Genomic DNA, 22,918 nt, shown 5'->3' on the forward strand with positions numbered 1-22,918 from the left:
GGGGATGCTGCTGGCAGGTGAATTCCTGTGCTTCCCCATGGGTTGTGGCCCACCTGGCGCAGTGAGGTGTTGTGGGTCAGGGTGCTGTGTGCTCACCCCAGCTTATGCCCCTGTCTGATGTCTGGAGATGTGCTTGATGGTACCCTGGTGCCTCAGTTTACCCCATGGCAAGCGGGGACACAGGTCAAGCCAGCAGCACTGAGTCAGAGACAGAGAAGATGTGTGGCCTTATCCTGCCCATGCCAGGCAGGGGCTGGGGCTCTGGGAGCCTGTTTGGGGGTCTGGGCCATGTGGCAGTCTGACCCCTCCAACCAAGGTGCGGGCATGCACAGCCCCACTTGGGAGGATCCCTGGCTGGCCCCAGCCTGCGGGCTGGTCTCAGACCCCAGCACAGGTGTGCTGTGGTGAACCCCCCTGCTCTTGCGGACTGAAGTCGCCCAAAACACCCCTTCGCACCCGCACACGGATTGACACTGTGGGTACACACCCCCACCTCCCTCAAACACACCCTCGTGCTCACCCCTGCCTGTGCCCACGGTGCACATCCCCACCTCTCCCAACACAGGCTGCACACACCTACAGGGGAGCACACAACACGCACAGACCCAGCTCCCCGCACATGCGTGTCAGCACTTCTTGTCGTCCCCAACACGCGCGTGCACACACTGGACGTCCTCAGCCCCTCTGACAATGCACACAGCTGCACGGAGACACGTATGTGTGAACGGCTGCGTGGGACAAGGCCTCCACTCCCCCGGGGGGGCACACACACCTTAAACGCAGTGTGCACACACACAGGGCCCGCTCCTGGTGGGTGTGCAGAGGCTCCCCTGCACACACACACACACACGCGCGTGCAGCACGCTCACCTCTCCTGGTGTGCACGGATACATGCGTGCTCAGCCGCCCTGCACACGCACACGTGGTGCACGCACCGCCAGCCCTGGACACGCACATGTGTGTGTGCAGTGTGTGCACGTGCGTGTTGGGGACGACAAGAAGTGCTGACACACAAGCACAAACACACCCCAGACATCCACGCACGCCACATGCTCCCTTCTCCAGCACACACAGGTACATACACAGACGCTCTCTATACGCGTGCAATGGGTGCAGCACCCGCTTCCACAGATGCACAGACCCCTTGCACACCCCTCCTACACACTCCCCTCTCCCCAGACATACATGTATGCGTACCTGGACCCTCTGCACACCCCACTGTGCGGTCCCCTCTCCCAGCACCCCCATGTATGCACGCCCTGCCCACACACCCACTCCGGCCCACCCGGCCCCCTGCGCACCCCGGCCCCATGCCCTCCCGCGGCCCCGGGCCGGCTCTCGGCCGGCCGGTCCCGGGGTGATCCCCCGGGGCTGCCGCAAGCCCGGCCCTCCCCGGATGACTCCCTTGACGTGCGCTAGCAAATGGGAGCGGGGAGGGGTGTTGCTGCCTGCCTGCCACTTGTTGCAAAAAAAAAAAAAAAAAAAAAAAAAAAAAAAAAGGAGAAAAAAAAAAAAGGGGAAGAAAGAGAGAAAGAAAGAAAAGAGGGAAAAATCCCACCCACCCTCATCTGCTGCGGAATAAAAGAAATATCGGCGGGCGCGGCGCCATGTGAGCGGCGGGCCGGTACCGGGCGGAGCAGCCGGCTGTGCCCCCCGGGACGGCGGGGCGAGCCCCGGGCGGCGCTCGGAGCCGGCGGCATGGTGGAAAACCCCAGTCTGGCGGCCAAACCCGCCCTGGTGAGGGCCGGCGCGGCCGCACCGCGACGGGACGGAGCGGAGGGTCCCCGGTAGCGCGGGGGTGCACGATGGGAGCGGGGTGGGGGCACCCCCGGTCGGACAGGGATCGTGGTCAGCGGTGGGAGCGGGAGGAGGGTGCCGGGAGGACGGGGCGCCCGGTGGGGGGGATCTCCGGCGGGACCGGGACGGGGTCCCCGGCGGGGACGGGGCGGGGCGGGGACGGGCTCGGTAGGAGACGGTCCGCGGTGGGACCGTCGGGGCGGAGGTCTCCGGTGGGACCGGGGCGGGGGACCCCTGTGAGACACGGTCCCCGGTGGGATCGCAGCGGGGTGTCCCAGCAGGACACGGTCCCCAGCGGACCGAGGAGGGGGACTCCCCGCAAGACGGCGACGGGGGTCCCGGGTCGGACCTGTCCCCGGTGGGAGCGGGGAGGGCGTCCCCCGGAGGGGCGGGGATGAGTTCCCGGGGGGCCGGGTCCCCGGTGGGGCAGAGTGCCGGGTGGTCCCGGCGGGGGAGGCAGCCACTCCGTCAGCGGGTGCCGCGCCCGGTGCGGCGGCTCCGCGGCCAACTTTTGGGCAGGGCCCCCGGGAGCGAGACTTGGGGTGGGGGGTGGCGGGGGGAGAGCGGGGAGGGTAGGGGGGGTGCTTCCTCCCCTCCCTCCTCCTCCGGCGGCGGCGCTGAGGCCGTGCCCTGTGCCCGCAGCCGGCCGCCCCGCCGCGGGGGCCGGGGGCGGCGGGGGGGCTGCGCTTGGCGGCGGTGATGGAGAGCCTGCAGCGGCAGCAGGCGGCCCGCCTTGCCCGCGGCCCCGACGGCCCTCCCCGACGGCCCCCGGCCGAGCCCGGCCCCGGCCCCGGGCCGCTCCCCGCCGCTCCCCGCCGCCGCCCGGCCCCCGGCCCGCGCCCACCGCCCGCCGCCGCGGGGGAGGAGGAGGAGGAGGAGGCGGAGGAGGAGGAGGAAGAGGAGGAGGAGGAGGAAGAGGAGGAGGAGGAGGAAGAAGGGGTGCCCCGAGACCCGCCGCCCCCCACACACCACGAGTGGACCTACGAGGAGCAGTTCAAGCAGGTAGGAGGCATCCGCTGCCCCGGTGCACCGGCACCAGCACCCACCACTCCTGACAGGCATCCCCGGTGTCCCCCCACGGCTCCCAAACTCGGGGTTCAGCCCTCCCTGAATGGATGCTGCCTATGCCCCCCGCTGCCCCCACACCCTGCCTGCATCCCACCCCAAATGGGCAACTCCTCTGCCCCCCAAGCCCCCTCTCTCAGTTCCACCCCAAGCAGGCATTCCCGGTACCCTATTACCCCCAGACATTATTGCCATGCCACCCTAAATGAGAAGCCCCCAGTCCCCCTTCACTGCCCCCAAACTTTATCTCAGGCAAGTACAGTCAGTGCAAACCAGTACCCCTATCCCAGAGCCCCATCCTGCTCTGAATGGGTACCCCCTGAATGCTTCTCACTGTCCCTGAGCCCTGTTGACCCCAACAGGCATCCTCATGTGCTCCCTATCTCACCCCTGCTTCATGTCCCCCATATTCTTGGTGTCCCCTATGCCTGTCCCCAGGCCTCGGAGAATGACGGGGTGCCCAGTGTCCAGGCATCTCCCAGTGCCCACCCTGACCCATGCAGGCTCCATCCCTGGTGCTTTTCCTAACGGGTAAAACAGGGTGACCCCTGTCCATGGAAGTTTTGCGGAGTTGAACAAGGGCAAGGGCTATGGTGTGTGTTCACCCCAAGGAGCCAGTGGCCCACGGAACTGAGCTCCTCCATGTCTCCGCGAGGGCTGGGGTATATTATGGCTGGTCAGCGCGGCTCATTGATTTCCTACATTGGCCAGAGGGAGCAGCGCATCGAACCTGTCACCTCGCTCTCGGTGGGCATAGGGAAGAGCCTTGTGCCACAGAGATCTGGCACGGGGACAGGGCTCCTGGGGCTCGTATATACGGTGGAGGAAAGACCTCTCTGTATTTCATGTGTGTGGACCCCATCCATGCTAGGTTGTGCAAGCCCTGGTTGGCACACAGCAGGTGCTGCTCTGTGTGCGGGTGTGAGTGTGGACTGCACAGAGACAGGTCGGGTTTGCACTCGCTGTGTGCAGCTTCATGGTGAGGGGAGAGAGGGGTGATGCTGGTGGCAGGGTGAGTGACAGGGAGGATGTGGCGAGGGGACGGAGCAGGCAGAGAGATGTTCTCATACAGCTGGTGTGTGGCTTTTTAGGATGGCACTGCTCAGAGGCCATAGGACAAGGGGACTTACTGGCTCATCCACAGTGGCTCTGGCAGGAGGAGATGGGGACAGCAGCAGGGACTTGACTTTTGGGTGCCATGGGGCCATGTTGCTGCCTTTTCTGTTTCAAGATCGCACAACATAGCATTACTCGGAGTGGTCAGGGATCATCTGCCTGGGTGCCTGCCTGCGAGGCGACAGGTACAGGTGCAGGCAGGGCACAGGCAGCACATACCCCGCAGCCATGCCTGGGGAGGCTGCCAGCACCCAATTCTGCCTTGAAGCAACCTGGGGAGGGCTGGGGTGGGTGTGCTTCACGGGCCGAATATCTCATCCAGGAAGTGTTACGTTACACCCCGCTGCGCAGAAAAAGGCTGACTGTCCGGTTCCTGGGGTCAGCCGGGAGGTGGGAAGCAGCTCCTCCCTCCTGGGCCTGGGGAAGCTTTACACAGAGAAAGCATACCCGGCATTTCTCATCCTTCAGCCTCACGCGCTGGCCCTGGCTGGGGCTGCCTGCGCTCCCCGTGTGGGGCAGGAGCAAAGCTAGCAGCGCCGTGTGAATAGCAGGAGGTGGATGTCAGAGGAGGTCGAGGCAGGGGATAAATCCTGCCACCACTTCCCAGGGGAAGAGCTGGCTTCTTGCTTGCTCGCTCTCTTTTCTCCAACCCTCATTGGGAAGGTGATGCTCCAGAGACCCACACATGGGTTTCCCACCTAGTGCCATGTCCCAGCCAGCCCAGTGGACAGTGGGATGGGTGTTGTTTATGTTCGGTAGCCCTGGGTGCACAGGGACAAGGGGCCCAATTGCCTCTGGATGGCTCATACAGTATGGGACAGGGAGAGGGGAAAGGAGTTACCGGGACCAGCCCTGCCCTGCCTTTGCATGGTGCTGCTGTTTATGGGGTGGCAGTTTGGGGCAGGTTGCGGTGCCAGCTTGCTTTGGGGTCTGCAGGGTGGCTGTCACTCCTGTCCCTCCCCTGTGATCATCCAGGACAAGCTCCTGCCTGGGAGGACGTGTGTGTCCCCCCTGCAACCCCCCCTGGCCCTGGTCCCTCCCCAGGCTGCAGGGCTGTGCCTCACCCAGCCTGGGGAACAGGTTCTCTTCCCTCATCAGGGGCTGAGTGGGGAGGGTGGCTGTGCTCCAGCTTTCAGAGGTTTCCCAGGGGCTGGGCTGTGATGCTGTGGGGCATGGCAGGCAGCGTGTGCCTGCTCACGAGCTGCTGGGGCACTGGCAGTGTGGGCATGGGGGTCCTGGAGCTGGGGAGAGACCCCAGAGTGGCCAGAGCTGTGTTTCCCACCTGGACCCCGTTCTTGAAGCTGCCCCATGCCAGCATGGCACTGCTGGCATCATCCAGGATGGTTCTCAAGGTCTGTCCTTGCTGTCATCCTCCTGGGTCAGGGGGACAGCTAAGTGAATGGGGAGTACCAAATCCAGGCTGGTTTGAGAAGCGTGGGCAGGGATCTGCTTTCCCGGCTCCCTGCCGCAAGGGGGGGGGCCATGATGGGGATGCGATGGGAGGTTGGTGCAGGACAAGCTGCAGGGGGTTTTTCATGGAGTGCGGTGGTGCTAAAAATGGGAGGGAGCAGAGGGTGAGGTTGTGGTGGAGAAACCCATTCAGGGTTAACAGACAAACGCTGCTTCGCCCAGAGAAGCAGTTTGGGGAAATATCCCATGTGTTTGCCCTGCTTTTATATGTTTCCTGAGGCACCAGTTTGGGGGCGCTGGCAGGACCTTTGCTCTGATCTGGGAGGGCCTCTCTAATGTTATGGGGTTGTGAGACCCCCTCACCCCCGCCTCTTGCATCAGCCCCCGGCGCCGGTCTATGTACACTTGATAAGGACACATGGGTAGAGACCTGGACAAAGGTCCAGGAGGTCTCCCACACCCAGCGCTGCAAGGCAGCCCCAGCCCCAGGGTGGGGGACACCAAGTGGGGTCTGACCGTGCGCTACCGGTGAACCCCTCCCTTCCCTGGGTACAGGGATGCCACCAAATCACGATGCTGCAGTGCTGCATCACATGTTTGACTTGAAGGGCACCGGGAAGAGCCTGGCATTGCTGATGCCAGCTCAGACCGATGAATTCAGCTTTTGCCCTTGGGAAGCCATGCACACACATAGGGATGGGCACACTGGTTTCCTCCAAGCGTTGGAAGAGCAGCGCCAGAAAATGGGGCTTCCTGCTCCATGCCCCCGACTCTTCCCAGAGGTGGCTCTGCAGGAAGGCTCAGGGCAGGAGGGACTCAAACACTTCGATGTTTTGTGTCCAGCTCTCCAGCAGCGGAGTGTTTGCTGGCAGGAGGATGTCCTCCCTGCCAGAACCCCACCAGCACATTCAGATGCGTCTAGTTGTGGTTGGGAGGGATCAGACCCCCCCGGAGCTTCTTCCTCTCTGCCTGGGAGCAGCTGGAGGGGGTGAGCTCCAGCCAGCCCTTTGGGAACTGTTGGGTTTCTGGTAGCCTCAGTGGTTAATTTGGGGATGGCTGGCTTTGCCAGCAGCTGTTTGCCATCATCCTCAGCCAGCCCTGGTGTGGCTGTTCCTTCTCTTGCCATGGTGCTGCTCCTGCCCTGTCTGCCCCTGATGACAGCAGTCACCTCTTGCACCTACTCGCTGTTTGCTGGCAATGAACATGTGCTCACATCTCAAACCCTGGAGGAAGGTGCTCAGAGTTGGCTGCAGCCCAAAGTGGGGTGGCAGGGCCTGCGGTGCACGCCCTCCTGCCTCCATCCCCATTGCTTTCTCCTGCGGGATTGTGCCTGCCTGCCAGGGAACGGAGGTGGCTCAGGAGGGGGACTCTGAGGAGAGGGAGGTGGTCTCCCTGCCCCTGATCACCACCCCCGCGCCTGCAGCGCATCTTCAACCCAGGTGCAGGAGCAACAACCAGATGACTCCTTGGGGCTAAATTAGAGGGTCTCTGGTTACACTGCTGAGGCGGGGTGGATGGATGTAGTGTTTGCTCCTGTCCATGGCTGCCCGGAGGCTTCTTGTGGGCAGACCTGCAGGCAGAGCTCTGCCCCAGGGCTGAAACCACCTGCAGCGGGGAGGTGGTGGTGGTGGCAAGGGTCAGCGTGTTAGTCACCGGTGGTGGCAGCTCCCGCAGCTCTGGCAGCCCAGCACGAGTTCAGGGGCACAAGGCAGGAGTGGGGGGCTGCTGGGCTATGGCTGGGGGTGCATATGGAGGTGTTCTGGGCACGTGTGTGCATATAGACCAACATGAGTGTATGGATCTATATAAATGCCCATATAAGAGTAGGGGTTGTGCCTGCGTGTGTCTGAATCCGTTTGAGCGCTGATGAGTGTGTGAGGACCCACAGGAGGGCTCACTGTGTGTGTAGGGGTCCCTGGGAGACCCTATGTGTGTATATGGATCCATATAAGTGCCCAAGTGTGTATGTGCCCATGGGAGTGCTGGTAGGTGTGTATGGACCCATATGAGTGCCCAGGTGTGTATGGATGTGGCCAGGTGTCTATGGACCCATATGTGTGTGAGTGTAGGGGTGTGCGTGGGACCCTGTGTGTACCCACATGCATATGCTGTGCCCACGTGTGTCTGAACACATGTGTATATACAGGGACTCGTGTAGTGTCCCAGTGTGTTTGGGCACTCCCATGCATGCGTGGACCAGTGTCTCCATGTACAGAGCCATATGGACCCATGACTATTTGAGGCAGGGTTTGGGGGCTGAGTCCCCCTCCACAACCACCGCTGCACACCTTGCCCTATCCCATGGTGCTGAGCAGTCGTGGTGGGTGCCAGCCCCCTGCTCCCCCTCCTCCCCTCCAGGGTCCTTCCCAGCCCTGCTGCAGTCCAGGGGATGCTGAGAGCCTCGGTGCCTGCCACGACACCATCTCCCAACCAGGGGGTCCTGACAGCTTGGAATCGGGGGCTTTAAAAAGGAGGAGTGAAAACTAATCAAGGGTGTGAGAATAAATGTGCTGTGGGTGGGAAAGGAGCGCTGGCAGGAGTCCCTACCCCACAGCTGCCCCCGGGTCCCTCCCCAGCAGCCACATGGAATCAGATGTGAGTGGGGAATTAGGGGGGAAAGCACCCCCTCGCCGACTTGATGCACTAGGGAGAGAGCGTGCAGGGAATGCATGAGCGTGCACAAGGTGGGGATGTGTGTGGGGAAAGCGTGTAGGATTGCATGAGTGTGCAAAGGGCGCGTGTGCATATGCACAGGGGATGTATGAGCGTGCACAGGTGGGGTGTGGGCACAGGGGTGATGTGTAGGGGATGTATGATCATGCACAGCAGGCGTGCATGTGTGTACAGAGAGAGCACATAGAGGATGTCTGAGTGTGCACAGGGTGTGTGTGCAAGAGCCTGTGAGTATAGAGGGTGTCTGAGCATGCACACGATGTGTGGGTGTGCACAGGGAGGGTGTGTAAAACAGTTGGATGAATATGCACAAGGAGTGTGTGCGGACAAGAAGAGTGTATAGGGGCTGCATAAGCGTGCACGGGATGCTGTGCGTGCAGAGGGATAGCACATAGAGGGTCTGTGCGAGCGTGTCTGGGGGGCTGTTTGTCCAAGGAGAGCGTGTCTGGGGGTGAGTGTGCACAAGGAGAGCGTGCACACAGTGTGTGCATGTGCCGAGCAAGCTGCGGGCTGTGTGAGCGTGTGGGTGTGGGTGCGCTGGGTGCATGAGCGTGCAGAGGGTGACTGTGCTGGGTTCCGTACGTGGGGGCTGTGGAGACCTGTCCCCTGGCGATGTCTGTGTTGGTGGGGCTGTGTTCCCTGCCGTAGGCTGCAGCCTGGGGCTGCTCCATCCTGGACCCAGTGCCCATGTCCGGTGTCCAGTGGTGGGGCGGGAGCAAGCACCAGCCCCAGACACCCTTTCTGCTCAGGCATGCTGTTCTTCTGGAGACGGAGGTGGGGGCTGGGGTTGCCAGCAGACGGGGGCCACCAGCCCTTCCTCTCCTATCGTTCCTTACAAGGGGCCAGAGGAAAGGGATGAGGCCGGAGGTGCACCAGGAGGGTCACCAAGTACCCAGTGCACCTCTCACACAGGCACACAGCCCCCCCAGGTGTGCACCCCCATACTCACCCAGCCCTATAGCAGGTGTGTGCATGCACAGACCCCCATGTCGTCAAGCACACACCCATGCGTTTGGTTGGACTAGGTGATCTTCAATTTTCCAACCTAGATTCTGTGATCCTATATAGTGGCTGTGCACATGCATGTCCCTCAGGGGACACCTGGGGTGGTGCTGGCGCTGGAGGGGTGTCCCTCAGCTCCCCCCGGGAGGGCTTGAGGGGGAGAAAAGGATGGAACGGGAGGCAGGGATGAAGAGGAAAGCAAGGATGGAGGGGGAGGCAGTGGCGTGGCAAGCGCCAGTGGGTCAGGGAGGTTAACCCGAACAAATCCCCTCATTGACTCCCTGCCTGCTCAGCCATGAACGAGTAACAAGGGGCTGATCATGGGGGACGCGCACTCGCTGGGAGCCAGGGCCACCCCCCGTGCTGCAACCCCCAGACAGACGGATGTTGGACGGCAGGACAGGGCCATGGATGGTGCCCATGGTGGCTCCATGCAGCGTGTTTCCTCTGTCTCCAACCCTTGGGGGAGCCGTGCTGGTGCACCGTGACTCAGCTTCCCCTCCTGTGAAAAGGGGTTGAGGAGGAGGCTGGGGACCCTGCAAGCCCCTCTTTCACCCCAGCGCCAGGCTGTGGGCGGGGGGCTGCCGTCCCAAGGCCAGCACTGCCAGCAAACAGTCCCTCACCTTGTGCGAAGTCGGGTTAATGTTTGTAGCAGGCAGCTCTCTGGGGAGCGGCAGTGCCTGCTGTGGCGAGGAGGGGGGGTTTTAATGACCTGCTGGATCCGCCGCATTATCAGTGCTGATTAAACCTGCTGCTCTATAAAGCGCCGTTAAATATTAAGCGTGATGAAAGACTTTGGGGGGGAGCCGTGGCACTGGGAGAGGGCTCCAGGTGAAGGTGTCCCACCACACCAGAGGGGTGACTGCTGAGGCTGGGGATGTTGGGGTGAGCGAGCACCTCGGCGCCCATTGGGGCTGGGGCATCAGGGGAGCAGCCCCCCACCAAGAGCTCCAGCACCTTTGAATGCAGCCGGTGTCCCGGCAAAGCCGTCCCGTAACCATTAACTTATTAACGACTGGTGGCGGAGGCGAGCGGTGGCTCGCAAGGTCAGGGGGTGGTTTGTGCCCGGCGGGGAGTGAACTGACCCCCAGCTCTGGCGATGAGGATGGGGTGGGGGGACATGTGAGCCCTTGGCCCCTTCGTATGTGCCCCGTGGCGGGAGGGGCACTGGGGGGGCTCTGACCATGGGCACTGTCGAGGTCCCTGCACTCTGGGGTGCACAGGGCTGTGCATCAACTGGGAATAGCCAGTTCCTGTGGTTGCAGGCCTGTGGGGTAAACTGAGACACTGATGGCTTTCCTGTCCCCCCATGTCATCAGGACACAGGGGAGGACACCCCAGTGTCTGGGTGCCTGGCTGTGCACCACCTCCCTGGGGAAGGACCCAGGGACCCCCAGCTCAGAGGCAACAGTGATGCTCCGAATGGGTGCAAGGACTCCAAAACAGCCCCTCAGCAGTCGGCCACCCGTGGCGTCTGGCTGCACCCCAGGGGGCTGGGGGGCGCGTGGAGACGAGCCATTACCTGAGCTCCCTGCGTGAACAGCAGCCAGATGGAAAAATTAGCAGTGTGGCTAATCAATGTGGTGCATATTAAGCAGCTTGTGGTTGGGCGGGGGATGCGAGGCTGTGGGGAGCCAAGCAGGGTCCGGGATCGATACGGCTCGTATTAAGTGGATTAAATCCTGGTTGCCGATCTGAGCTCTCGCTGCCAGCAGGAAGTGGCCGCTGAGCAGGGACTGCAGGGGATCCCACTGCGATTGCTTCTCTTGGCAGCAGGGCCCTGTGGGGGGTGGCAGGGGGGTCTCGCCGAGGCAGGGCAGCCTGGAGATGCCTGGGGTGTAGCTTAGCACCTCACCGTATCCTTCCTCTGTCTAGGGCATCAGCTGGGCTAAGGGGTGCCAGGGACCCCAGCCCCAGCCCTACATGTCACCCCAGCTCTGGGAGAGGCATGTCATGGGTGAGTGAGAGGTGCTAATGATGTTATTTAATCGTGGTGAGGAGGAGGGGGAGGCACAAGGTCTATTCACATCCCTTTAATAAACCATGTTCGACCCGCTGACCTTTAACCTGCCTGACAAGCCCTGTTATCCCAATCCCTTAAGGAATAAAGATGTCACCATGGCAATGGGATGATGGGAGGGAGCGGGGTCCCCGGAGCTGCACACAGGGTGGGGTGGAGACGAGGACACCCCTGCACCAGCACCCGAGCAGCGGTGCCAGGTGGAGGTGGGGCAGTGCCGGGGGTGCCATGGCTTTTAGGGAGGCCAAGAACTGTGGATGGGGTCCCCGAGGTTGGCAGAGTGGAGCTGCGCAGCGCACTGGCAGCGTATCGATCTCCAGGCTTGACAGTTTAATACTTCTGTTTATAGAGGAATATAGTTACATCGATGGCGTTAAATGAGTTACTAATTATATCAATACAAACACGATTAAAAGGGTCCTTGCTCATAGGTCACCACAAGCAGGAGCCGCTGCTCGTGTTGCACAACTGCCCCCAGGCAAGGGCTGCCCGGCTGCTCCAAGGTGGGGGGATGCTCTGGGGTGGTGTGTGCCCCTGTGGGATAGGGGGTAGACATCTGGGGGGGTGCGCCTGTCTGGGGTTGTGCGTGCCCATCTGGGGCCGTGTGTGCCCCTATGGGGCTGTGTGTGCCCGTCTGGGGTAGTGCATGTCCATCTGGGGTTGTGCCTGCCCGTAGGAGGCTGTGCACATCTCGACACGGTTGTATGTGCCTGTGTTGGGATTTGTGGTTGTGTGGGTTGTGTGTGCTTGTACAGGGTTGTGCACGCTCACGTGATGTTCTGTGCACCCGTGCAGGGTTGCGCACACTGATGCAGGGTTGTGCATGCTTAATGCAGGGTTGTAAGTGCCCATGCAAGCTTGTGTGTGGCACTGGAGGGGATGTGTGTGCATGCACAGGGTTGTGCACATGCTTGTGTGAAGTTGTGTGTGCCCATCAGAGGTTGTGCACACCCACATGGGGTTGTGTGTACTCATGCAACGTTGTGCACGCTCATGTGGGTTTGTGTGAGCCCATATAGGGTTGTGCATGCCTGTGTAGGGTTGTATATGGTTGCATGGGCTTGTGCACACCCATGTGGGGTTGTGTCAGCCCATGTGGGGTTGTGTACACCCACATGAGGCGAGTCTACACCCACAGAGATCGTGTGTGATCCTGGAGGGTTGTGATCTGCCTCTTAGGTGGTCAGTCCCCAGGGGAGGTGGGAGGGGACCACAGTGCCCACCCTGCAGGAGGAGGAGGAGGAGGGTGAGTGGCAGGGCCCTGAGTCCTGGCTAAGGGATGGAGTTGGCTCCTTCCTCAGGGCTGGGACTGTTTGGGGGTCCCTCCTTGCCTGGAGGCTGTGGCAGACCACCATCCATGCCACTTCCCATGCCACCATCCATGCCACTCCTGTGAACCTGCAATGCCTGGATCCCCTAGCCAGCCTTGGCTGGGACCCAGCCCACACCTCATCAGCAAGAATCTCGCAAAACCACCTCCTCTCCAGCCTGAGCATCCCCAAATCTCATGGGATGCCCAGTGCATCCCCAGCACACCCAACAGCCCTGCCGGCTGGTCCCCTGTTACTCAGCTCTGCGCTTGTCTCCGCTTAAAAGCCGACCTTTGCTCCCCGTTTGATGTAATGTGTTTTTGCATCTCAGTGCCCCACAGATAAAAGGTTAGAGGTTAATCAATGGTGGAATAATGGATCCTGGCACTTGGAGGTCACACCTGTTTTGGGGGCTGGAGGCAGCAGGCAGCACGCGCCGTGTGGGATCCTGCCTGCCTTGAGGGGAGGAGAAACATGAGTGGCACTCAGGGGACCTGGCAGAGGCATGGGTGCAGGAGCCCACCCACTGGGTTGACCTCCCCGGGAAGGCAGTGGCTTCGCCCTGCTGTGGGATAGGCAGCAGTTGCCGGTTTTGGGGGGTTTGCTCCTGCTTGGACAAACCAGGAGATCGCAGGGGGTGGAAATGGGCTTGGTGTGGAGCGGTGGGGGTCAGAGCCTTGCTGTAGGCAGGGACAGGCAGGGAAATGCAGGCAAAGCCTGGTTCACACAGCCTTCCCGGGGGAGAAATCAAAGCAACCCCCTGGGGCTCTGCTCCCAGCCTGACCTAGTTACCATAATAGACGGCTTGAGGAGCTCCTGGGAAAGGGCAGGTGATGAGCAGGGGGCCCAGAGCGGGGCAGGGAGCACCACGATGGAGGGGAGGGACAGGGTGCTGGCACCCAGGAGTTGGGGCATCCCAAGAGCACCCTGCTGCAAGGAGGGGATGGGTAAGTGACACCCAGAGGGAAGGAAGGGGCAGGGATGGAGCACCATGGAGCGGCTCGGAGCCAGGCAGTCAGCACCCATGGGTGGGAGACTGGCAGTAGCACCCATAGACTAGGTTAGGGACTGGCAGTTAGCACCTATCTGTTAGATTAGCGAGAGGCAGCTGGCACCCATGGGTTAGATGACAGACTGTGTTAGATGTGTCTGTCCAGTGACAGGAGCTGTGGGGTGTCTGTAGGAGCATCCCTGCATTCCCGCATCCCTGTGTCCCCATGTCCCCAAGTCCCTGCATCCCCACATCCCTACAGTCCCACATCCCTGCATCCCCATATCCCTGCATTCATCTGTCCCCATTGCCACCCTGCATCCCCCCATCCCCACATCCCCATGTCTCCGCAGCCTGACATCCCCACCGCACAGCTCCCTTTATCTGTCCAGTGAATGATGTGCTATGTGGAGGGGGGGTGCTCCCTCTCTATTGGTTTTTAACGGCCTTTCCCAGCACAATTGTTTTTTAAACGACTCTATTTTGTGCCTGACTTTGTTTTCCAGCTTGCATTTCTTTGTATATGTTTTGGAAATCCATTCTGGACTGCTGAGTTTTGTTTCTTTTCAATGGCTTTAAATTCTTGCCGGGCTTGCTGGGAGGAATTGGTGTCTATAGCACCTTCGATTGGTGCTAATTTTTCCTTCATGTGCTCTGACTTTTACTGCTGGGCCATCGATCTGGCAGGCTCCAATTTGTCATGGTCACCCAGGCGCTGTGCTGGAATCAGGCGAGCCCCGGCTTTTGCACGGAGCCGGCGCTTCGTGTCCCTGGTGTAGGGGCTGCGTTTGCCTCCCCAGTGCCATCAGTCAGCTCAGCCTGGGTGGTTGTGTCCGTGCGTCCAGACCTGCATCCATCCAACACACATAAGTATCCTCACAGCTGTATGTGTGCATCTGTGCAACTGCATGCACGCTCACCGGCTTGCACACGCGTCAGTGCACCCACAGACTTGCTGGGACACCCAAGCCACGTCAGTGTCGGTGCACACACAGCACGGCACTCATGCTCGCGCACTTGCACACAGTGCACACCCATCTGGCTTTGCACACACGCACCCACCGTGGGAAGTCCGGGTGCCTTGCAGGGATGTGTCACTGTTGTGCTCACACCCTGGTCCCCATGCACAGCCGAGGAAGATGAATTTGGGGTCCCCATGCCCGGCCAGGGGAGATGGCTTTGGGGTCACCATGACCAGCTGAGGAAGGAGGATTTGGCAGTGTGTCCCTGTATCCCTTTGCGGAGGTACCTCACGCTGTCCTTGGCCATCAATCAGACCCCATCTCGTGGTGACACGTCTCGGGCTGTGCTTACCAAGTTGTCGATAGCCCTGTCACCCCGGTCAAGTGGGGCGGCCCTGGTGTTTGCAGCTCCTTTGCTGGCACCCAGCACCGTGACCCTGCCAGCTTGCCCTGCCCCAGCACGGGACCAGCATCTCCTCTGCACGGGTGGATGCATGTCCCTGAGGACAATGCTGATCCGATGCTGGGACCTGGTGAACACCCAAGGAGGCTGTTGAGCCAGAGCAGTGCTGAGCATCCTGGTCCCAGGGACCTGCCCAGGGGCCCGGGATTTGCTGATGCCCCGTCTGCATTGGCATCATCTTTCTGGGCTGAAGCACTATCATCCCTCCACCTAGGAAGGCAAGGGACAGGGGAAACTGAGGCACAGGCACGGCATCTCTGCAGCAAAGGTGCAAAATAGTGAGTGGTGTGTGGGGAGCCCAAGCCACGCCCCAGGCACGTGGAAAGCCCAGTGCTGACAGCATGGAGAGTGCTCAAGGGGATCCTGTCTGTGGTGCAGGGAGAGCCTCTCGTTGCTGGCAGAGCAGGCAGGTGGGGCCAGGGGTGATGCCAGGTCCTGGCACAGGCAGGGTCCTGCCACCTGCATGTGCTGGCAGCACTGACCCCTCCTCTCTCTCCTGCACCCAGCTCTACGAACTGGACGAGGACCCGAAACGCAAGGAGTTCCTGGATGACCTCTTCGGCTTCATGCAGAAGAGAGGTAAAAGTGGGTGACTGGGGTGGGCGCCACTGGCATCCCTGCCTCGGCTGCCTTGAGGGGCTCACGGCATGGTCCACTCAGGCTCCGAGCTGCTCCGGGTCTCTGCAAGCCCCCCAGGCAGGTCCTGTGGGGCCTCCCCCCCCAACCATTAGCAACACCCATTAATGATGCCCATCAGCAGTGCCCGTTTGCAGGGCCTTTTAGTGATGCCTGGCAGGGATGCCCTTGGCAGTGCCCGTTAGCAATGCCCATTAGCGATGCTCGTTAGGGCTCCTGGTTATCAGTGCCCGGTGAGGACGCCCATTACCGGCACCTCTTAGCGATGCCCACAGTGCTGCAGGAGTGGGGTCAACAGTCCGGGCAGCGCTGGGCACCCAGGGGTTAAGGGCTCGCCAGCCAGCCCTGCCGCATCGGAAATCTTTGCTATCGGCTTGGGGGGCCGAGCTGGCTCCCGGGGACTCGATAAATGCTTTAACCTTCGCCCTCCCCGGCCGGGCCTGCGACAATTAAAAGTTGCCGAGCACGGGCGTGTGGCCGGCTGTATTAATTAGAGCCTTTTGCTGGTGTGTGGATTAATGAACATGCCGCTCAATAGCCAGTAAACCCCAGGCAGAGGTTAATGCTGAGCTAATTAACAGGGGAAGGCTGGGGGGGTTGCAGGAGCAGCAGGGCTGGCTGTGTATGGGGTGAGGGTGGGCAGAAAGGGGCAGTTGCCCCCAAGCCATGCCCATGGGAAGGGTGGTGAGGGTACCTGCCCACCTGTGGGGTGGCAGTGATTGACTTTTGGGTTGGGCTGAGACCCCACAAACTCGTTTCACTCAGGGCTGTGCTGCAGGTGGCTGGCATGGCTGTGGGGCTCACGCTGGAGCCTGGCTGGAGGTGGAGGGGAGCCGGGTACTACTCCATGGGTGCCCCCCGGTCCCCCTGGCCCTTGCGCGGGGCTGTGGGGAGTGAGTGGGAGCATCAGCTCTGCCTTGGCCCCCCAGCATCCATCAGCCACAAGATTCATGGGCTATTCTGCAGCTTCATTATCTCTCTTTCCAGAGCTAATTAACTCCCTCGCCATTGGGGCCGAGGCTAATTAAGCAAGTGCCTGGTGGTGCAGGAAGAAGGGAGGGAGCCTGATGCTTCCCTGCCAATGCTGCTCCTCATCCCTCCATGTCTGTCTGTCCCGCTCCTGTCCCCTCTGTCCCATGCCTCCTCCAAGTGGGTGGCATCCCCCCGGGGAGGGCAGGAAGGCATGCGGGTGTGCAGGTGCGGGTGTGTATGCACCTGTTGGAGGAATTGGTGTATTTTGGAGGCAGGTAGCAAAGAGAAAGGGGACAGAGGGGCTGCGGGCCAGGGACAGCATCCTCAGGGTCATCGGGAGCTGGCTGAGAAGTAACACCCGTGAGCCAGCATGGGTGGTGGTGGGCACCCACGGGTGCATGGGCCGGGGGCTGTGACCCCTGGGCTGTCTCCCCAGGATGGGCCAGGGGGGGGTGATTTCTACAGGGTGAGCCCTAATGAAAGGGGCTGCGTCTCCCCTGCTGTCTGTCAAGGCAGTTTTGGCACTGATATTTGTCAGCAGGGTAGAAAATTAGGGAGGCTGAAAAATGAGTTGGGGCAGGGACACCCAGTATTAGCACCCCCATCAGACATGGGGTACAGGTACTAGGGCACCTCATCCCTAGGCCCCAACATCCATGGCACCCCAAAAGTGGCGAGCTGGGACATAGGGGCACAATTTCTGCATTTGCTCATCAGGGGTCTGCAGGGTGCACCGTTCTCCCCGCCAAACTGAGGGCCCTGCTGATAAAACAGGATCATTAATCAATCAAGGAGCTAATTGCAGCACCACAAAAGCTGCATCACCTCCCTGGGCTTTTGTGCCGCTCGCCCTGGACGGGGCCAGGGCCATCACTCTGCAGGGACGCAGACAGGTCCCTTTGTCAGTGGGATGGGCACCGGCTGCCTGCCCTGCGCAGCCCTGAGATTAATGGTGAGCCGCTTTCGTTAGCCGCCATGGCTGGGGAGGGGGGAAGAGAGAAGATGTCTGTGGGCCATTGATCGGGGGCTGAGACCCCACAAACTCATTGGCATGTTGGGGTGATGGGGAGCCCTCGAATTTGGCCCCCTAAGGTGATGAGGCCGGTGCCAGCAGCCCCCAGGCAGAGCGGGTGAGGGACCGCCGGTAGATATTGAGTCAATATCTCTGCCTTTTTCCCAGGAGGATAAACTCCTCTCCCCCTTCCCGGCCGGGCGAACAACACAGACACAAAAAAAAAAAGTTAAATGAACTCAGTAAAGGAATAAAAAGAGCTCATTTTTCAGGCTTATGTGAAGAAGCTGAGCCAATATTGGGGCCATAAATTAGGGATGCAGGAGGATGGCGGTGAGTGACGGCTTCGTTTGAGGGGCAAAGCGCGGCCGTGACAGCCTCCCCCACCTAAATGGATGGCTTTCCAATACCGCCTGCACCCCGCCACCCTGCAGGAGGAATAAATATGGGGTGGGATGGGACAGGATGGGACAGGTCCAGGAGGCTTGTCCCTCCTCTGCCCTGCCGCAGCCCCCAGCCGCTGCCCAGACTATTGTCTGCAGGTGGCATGGGGCAGATCAAGGCTGCAGGGCTATTTGGTGGTGCTGGGAAAGTGGGGAGGGGGTGTTAACCAGACCTGGTGGCTGTGGGGACCATTCTGGGCTAACAGAGCGCCGATGAGCTCATGTCCCCTTGCCCCATGGCCTCGGTGGGGGGGTGATGCTGGGGGACCAGAGGTCAGGGCCTCTGCTGGGGACACTTGAAAGGTATTTGGGGTCAGGTCTCTTGAGGTGGGGCACTGAAGGCCTTTAAGCAGTCGGGGGCTGCTGTGAGGGACCTATGGGGCAGGGAGTCTCTCCAGGGACTTTTGGGGAAGTCACTTTCTATGGGGCTCAAGGAGGGATTTTTAAGAGATGAAACCTCTCTGTAGGGAGGTTATAGGGTGAGTCCCTCCAGAAGGATTATGGCTGAAGTCCCTCTTCAGAGAGGGTTGTAGAGTGAGTCCCTTCATAAAGTTTAGATTGGGTGTCTCCTTATGGAGCTCTGGAAGGGGGTTACAGAGAGAGGGATGCTCTGAGAGATTTTGGGAGGAGATGCTCTACAGCTCTAAGAGTTGGAGGAGGCACTTTGCCCATCCCACTGTGCCCTCACATCCTAGCTGAGAGCGTACCCATGCCCACCAACAGCACCATCAATGGGGACCCTGTGCCAGCATGCTGGGGTCTGCCCTGCTCACAGGCACCGTGCCACTCTCCCAGGCACCCTGGTGTCCTGCCTGCACCCCCCATGCCCGTGGGTGCTCACCTGGGCACGGAGAGATGTGTCTCCCGTTGTGGGGCAGCCAGTACCCACAGTGGCAGTGGGGACAGGGTGGGGGCTGTGTCCCCAGGGAGTGAGGGTCCCCATGGGCTCACCCCACACCCTTTTCTCTCTCCCATGTGTGGCCGGAAGGGACGCCTGTGAACCGCATCCCCATCATGGCCAAGCAAGTGCTGGACCTGTACACACTCTACCGACTGGTGACGGACAAGGGTGGCCTGGTCGAAGTCATCAACAAGAAGATCTGGCGGGAGATCACCAAGGGCCTCAACCTACCTACCTCCATCACCAGCGCTGCCTTCACCCTCCGCACGCAGTGAGCACCCGGCAGTGGCAGAGGGTGGGGGGCACCTGCCCTGAGGCACCCACTGACTTGGATGTCCCAGGGCTGTGAGCAGGGTCCAGCATGGGGTGCCCCGAAATGGGATAGAGGGCTCTGCCTCTTCCCAGGTGCCCTCCCTGCCCTGGTCCCCACTCAGCACAGGGCTGGCTGGGAGGCGCATGGTGCTGGGTCTCATCCTGGCTCTCTCCCCGTGTAGATACATGAAGTACCTGTATCCCTATGAATGTGAGAAGCGGGCGCTCAGCTCTCCTGGGGAGCTCCAAGCTGCCATTGACAGCAACCGTCGTGAGGGACGGAGGCAGACTTTCGGCACGGCACTCTTCAACTACTCGCCAACTGGCACCCCAACCCTTCTGAGTTCCCCCAAAATGCCTCTGCCAGCTCTTAGCATCTCCACACACAGCTGCAGCCAGCTCGGCCAAGTGCACACTGTTAAGAAAGGTGGGTGAGGACCACATCTGCACTGCAGCAGGTGTCTCTCCCCAGGGATGGACTCTAACCTGGCAGGGGGATGTTCCCTGTCTGCTCTTCCCCTTTTTGCTTGGGGAAAATAGGAACAATTTTGTTCTTTTAGTCTCTCTCTGGGACTGAGAAAGGTTTCTTTCTCCTGGCTTTGGAGGATGACCAAGCCCAGATGCTGGGGGTCTGCCCTGCCCCATGCCAGTGGGATGGAGGTGATACTGGCTGGGGATGCTGAGATGGGGTGGTGATGGGGGGGACCTGCTGAGGTCTCTTGGTTGTTGCAGAGGATGGCATGCTGGCAGCAGCAGTGCCAGGGCGCATTGCTATCCCGGTGGGACTGGCTGGCCACCATCTCACAGCAGCTCAAGCAGCAGCCGCCTCACAGGCAGTGGTGCTGGAGCAGCTGCGGGAGAAGCTGGAGACAGGGGAGCCCCCAGAGAAGAAGATGGCCCTGACGGTGGAAGAGCAGCAGCGGCTGATGCAACACGCGCTGCAGCACAACCTCCTGGCTGTGGCCTCCCAGTTCCCCATGAACGTCAAGATCTCCAACAGAGGTAGCGAGCTGCAACACCTCAGCTTGGGTCACCCCATCCCTTGGCACCCCAGGAGGGAGCGGCTGGAGAGGAGCATGGATGACTGTAGAGGCCGGGGCATCGCTTCCCTCTCTTGGGCACGTTCTTGTTTCTGTTTCTCTAATGCTCATATTGGTATTTCCTTTCCCCAGATGACAGACAGGAGACTGCATTGAACCTGTCCACCAACGGCATTAACAGTATCAACATGTCAATAGAAATAAATGGAGTTGTCTACACAGGTAAATAGAAGGGCCGCTTGGCCCGTGTAATTGCGGCCGGGAAATCCAATAACTTATAGCCACTGCCTGGCCAGCAAGTCCTTCCTTCAATCTGATGTCTTTACTATAAAATCCATTGTAATGAAGTGGCAGGGCCTGGGGAGAGGGGGCAGGAGAAGGAGGGGGTCAGCGAGGATGGAAATTGACCCCCCACAGAGGCTAGCAACGAAGGACCAAAGTGAGGGATGATGAATGGATGGACAGATGGACTTGGGCTGAGAAGTGCAAAAAGGCACCTGGGGTCATCCCCCACCATGGGGTCCTGCAGGTAGGGCTTGAATTTAGGATCGCCCCAATGCTGGTGTGCCCAGAGGGTCTCTGGCTGGGTGCAGGGGTTGGCTGGTTGCAGAGCATGCTGTTGGGAGCAGGGGAAGATGTTGGGGTGCTTCGCTGGAGCAGAGGCTTCTTTGGGGTGTTGATGTGCCCTACCTGGCTATGCAGTTATTCCCATGCCCCCCAGATCTCTGCCTGCCCCACTGAGACATCCCCAATTAAAATCGACGGCTTTTCCTTCAGGCCTTAAATATTTAACGAGCTGGAAAGGTCAGGGCTAATCAGCACATGGGGCTGCCAGCCACACAGTCCTGGGCCACCCCATGGACTACTCCACGTGGGTGAGGGTGGCTGGGCCGAGGGAGGCACCAAAGGTGATGGGGAGGCCTGGAGCCCCCAGGGGTCCTGGTCCCACCCTCGTCAGCCTGGGTGCTGGGGGCCAGGCGAGTGGATCCCCCAACCCCAGGCTTGCCCTAACCCCCTTGCTCTTGCTCCCCAGGTGTCCTGTTTGCCCGCCGGCCCCCGGCCACCCCGGCACCCGGTGGAGGGAGCACCCAGAGCCGGCCAAACCCTGTGCCTGCCCCGAACCCACTGCTCCCAGCCCCCTCGCACAGCCACACTCCCACCAGCACCTCGCCGTAGGGGATATGCCTGCCCCCCGCCCCCCCCCCCCCCCCGCCCCCAAAGCAGTTGGGGGTCCCTAGGGCCTGGGGGGCTGAGCTGTGGGACCCAGTGGGGCCACCAAGGTGGGATGGGGGACCTGAAGGTGCCTCTTGCTGCAATACTGAGCTGTATCCGTGCAAAACTGTAAGCACGCACGTGGGCCCTTTTGTCCCTTACCCCCCATGCGTGTGACCCCTTCTCCATGCATGCCCTCCGACACACGCACCTTCCTTCCCAGGTGCTGCCCCCAGGGTGACCCCTCCCCCATGCCCCCCCCATATAGCTCCTGCCTGCTCTGCTGCCTGGGGCACCCCTGGCCCCTGCATGCTGCATCCCCTACACACTGCAGCCCCTATACCCACCTCAATGCACGCACTGCAGCCCCTGTACACACCTCGATGCACACACTACATCCTCCATGTTGCCACACTCAACACACACACTACATCACTTACATGGTGTCTCCCCTGTACACATCTCTATGCACACTGCGTTCCTTATAAGCACTCTCGATGCGTACACCGCATCCCCTACACTCTGCATCCCCTATACACAGCCCCAGAGCACACACTGCATCCCCTACACACACCCTTGGTGCCCACATGACATCACCCACAGCACAAACACTGTAGTCCCTGTACACTGCAGCCCCTATAAACTGTAGCCCCTATACACTGCGTCCCCTTATGTACTGCATCCCCTATATACTGCACCCCCTGCCCACTGTGGACTCCCCTGCACAGCCCTCCTGCACTGCCTGGGCTTTCTGCCCCTGCCCTGACACCCCCAGGGTCCTGGGTGCCCCCTGGACACTCCAGGGTGGTGGCATCTCAGCCCCCCCATGTCCTCAACTCAGGGGGGTCACCCTGGGAGGCGGATACTGGGGAAACTGGTGGGACTGGTGGGGGTGAGATGTGACGGGTTGTTAGGTGGGGGTGGAGCTTATTGGGATTGGGCTTAATATCAGGGTTGGGCTTGTGCACTGTGGGGAGTTTATTGATGGGGATAGGGCAGGGAGGCCCAGCAGTGTCCCCCACCACCAAAGATCTCCTGGACGGCGGGGTCCCCAGCTGGGGAGCAGGGAGATGGAGGGCACTCCAAACTACCTCGTTGGGGCCGGGCGGGCGCCTCCTCCACCGGCTTGCACACTTGGGTGCCAAAGCAGGCGAACGTGGAGCAACGCTCACCTCTACCTCAGCGCAGGGGGCCGGGGCTCGGTGCCGCTGGGCTCCCCCCAGCACTCCCACTGCAGCTGCGCAACTCTGTGTATCTATTAAAGGAAATTAACTGTTGAACCAAACCAGTGTTGAGGGTGGTATGCATGACACGGTGCCACCCACCAAGCTCTGTTGCCCAGCCTGGGGACAGTTTGGGGGTGAAGGACACCCCCATAGCCTGGGACAGCCTGGGGTAGCAGCTATAGTGCCTGAGGTTTCACAGCCTGCCTCTCCTTTGCCTGCAGCACAGGGTTGCCTCAGTTTCTGAGGGTTCTGAGTTGCAAACAGGTGCCCTGCACCCACCACAGTCCTCAAGCATGGGCTGGGCACCAACTCCAACTGTGCTAGCCAGGCCGTGGGGCTGCTTGGCCCCACAAAC

The 22,918-nt window shown here is 60.8% G+C and overlaps 1 protein-coding gene across 1 annotated transcript; it reads left to right on the forward strand.

Annotated features, from left to right (window-relative positions):
* Nucleotides 1-1,466: 1,466 nt before the first annotated feature.
* ARID3C (AT-rich interaction domain 3C) lies at nucleotides 1,467-22,622 on the forward strand. The gene is made up of 8 exons (XM_074812523.1): nucleotides 1,467-1,737; nucleotides 2,440-2,799; nucleotides 15,316-15,388; nucleotides 18,861-19,044; nucleotides 19,268-19,512; nucleotides 19,818-20,087; nucleotides 20,258-20,347; nucleotides 21,159-22,622. Exons 1-8 carry the CDS (start codon nucleotides 1,699-1,701, stop codon nucleotides 21,299-21,301), a joined length of 1,404 nt encoding a protein of 467 aa, XP_074668624.1. The 5' UTR covers nucleotides 1,467-1,698; the 3' UTR covers nucleotides 21,302-22,622.
* The last annotated feature ends 296 nt before the right edge of the window (nucleotides 22,623-22,918 follow it).

Source organism: Strix aluco, chromosome Z (genome assembly GCF_031877795.1).
Source record: "Strix aluco isolate bStrAlu1 chromosome Z, bStrAlu1.hap1, whole genome shotgun sequence".
NCBI classification, from domain to species: domain Eukaryota; kingdom Metazoa; phylum Chordata; class Aves; order Strigiformes; family Strigidae; genus Strix; species Strix aluco.

Excerpts from the sequence above, each read along its gene's own strand:
- ARID3C (XM_074812523.1), top strand. The coding sequence starts at position 1,699 with ATGGTGGAAAACCCCAGTCTGGCGGCCAAACCCGCCCTG. Across the intron at positions 2,800-15,315 it reads ACGAGGAGCAGTTCAAGCAG|CTCTACGAACTGGACGAGGA; the intron begins GTAGGAGGCATC and ends TCCTGCACCCAG. Across the intron at positions 15,389-18,860 it reads CGGCTTCATGCAGAAGAGAG|GGACGCCTGTGAACCGCATC; the intron begins GTAAAAGTGGGT and ends TGTGGCCGGAAG.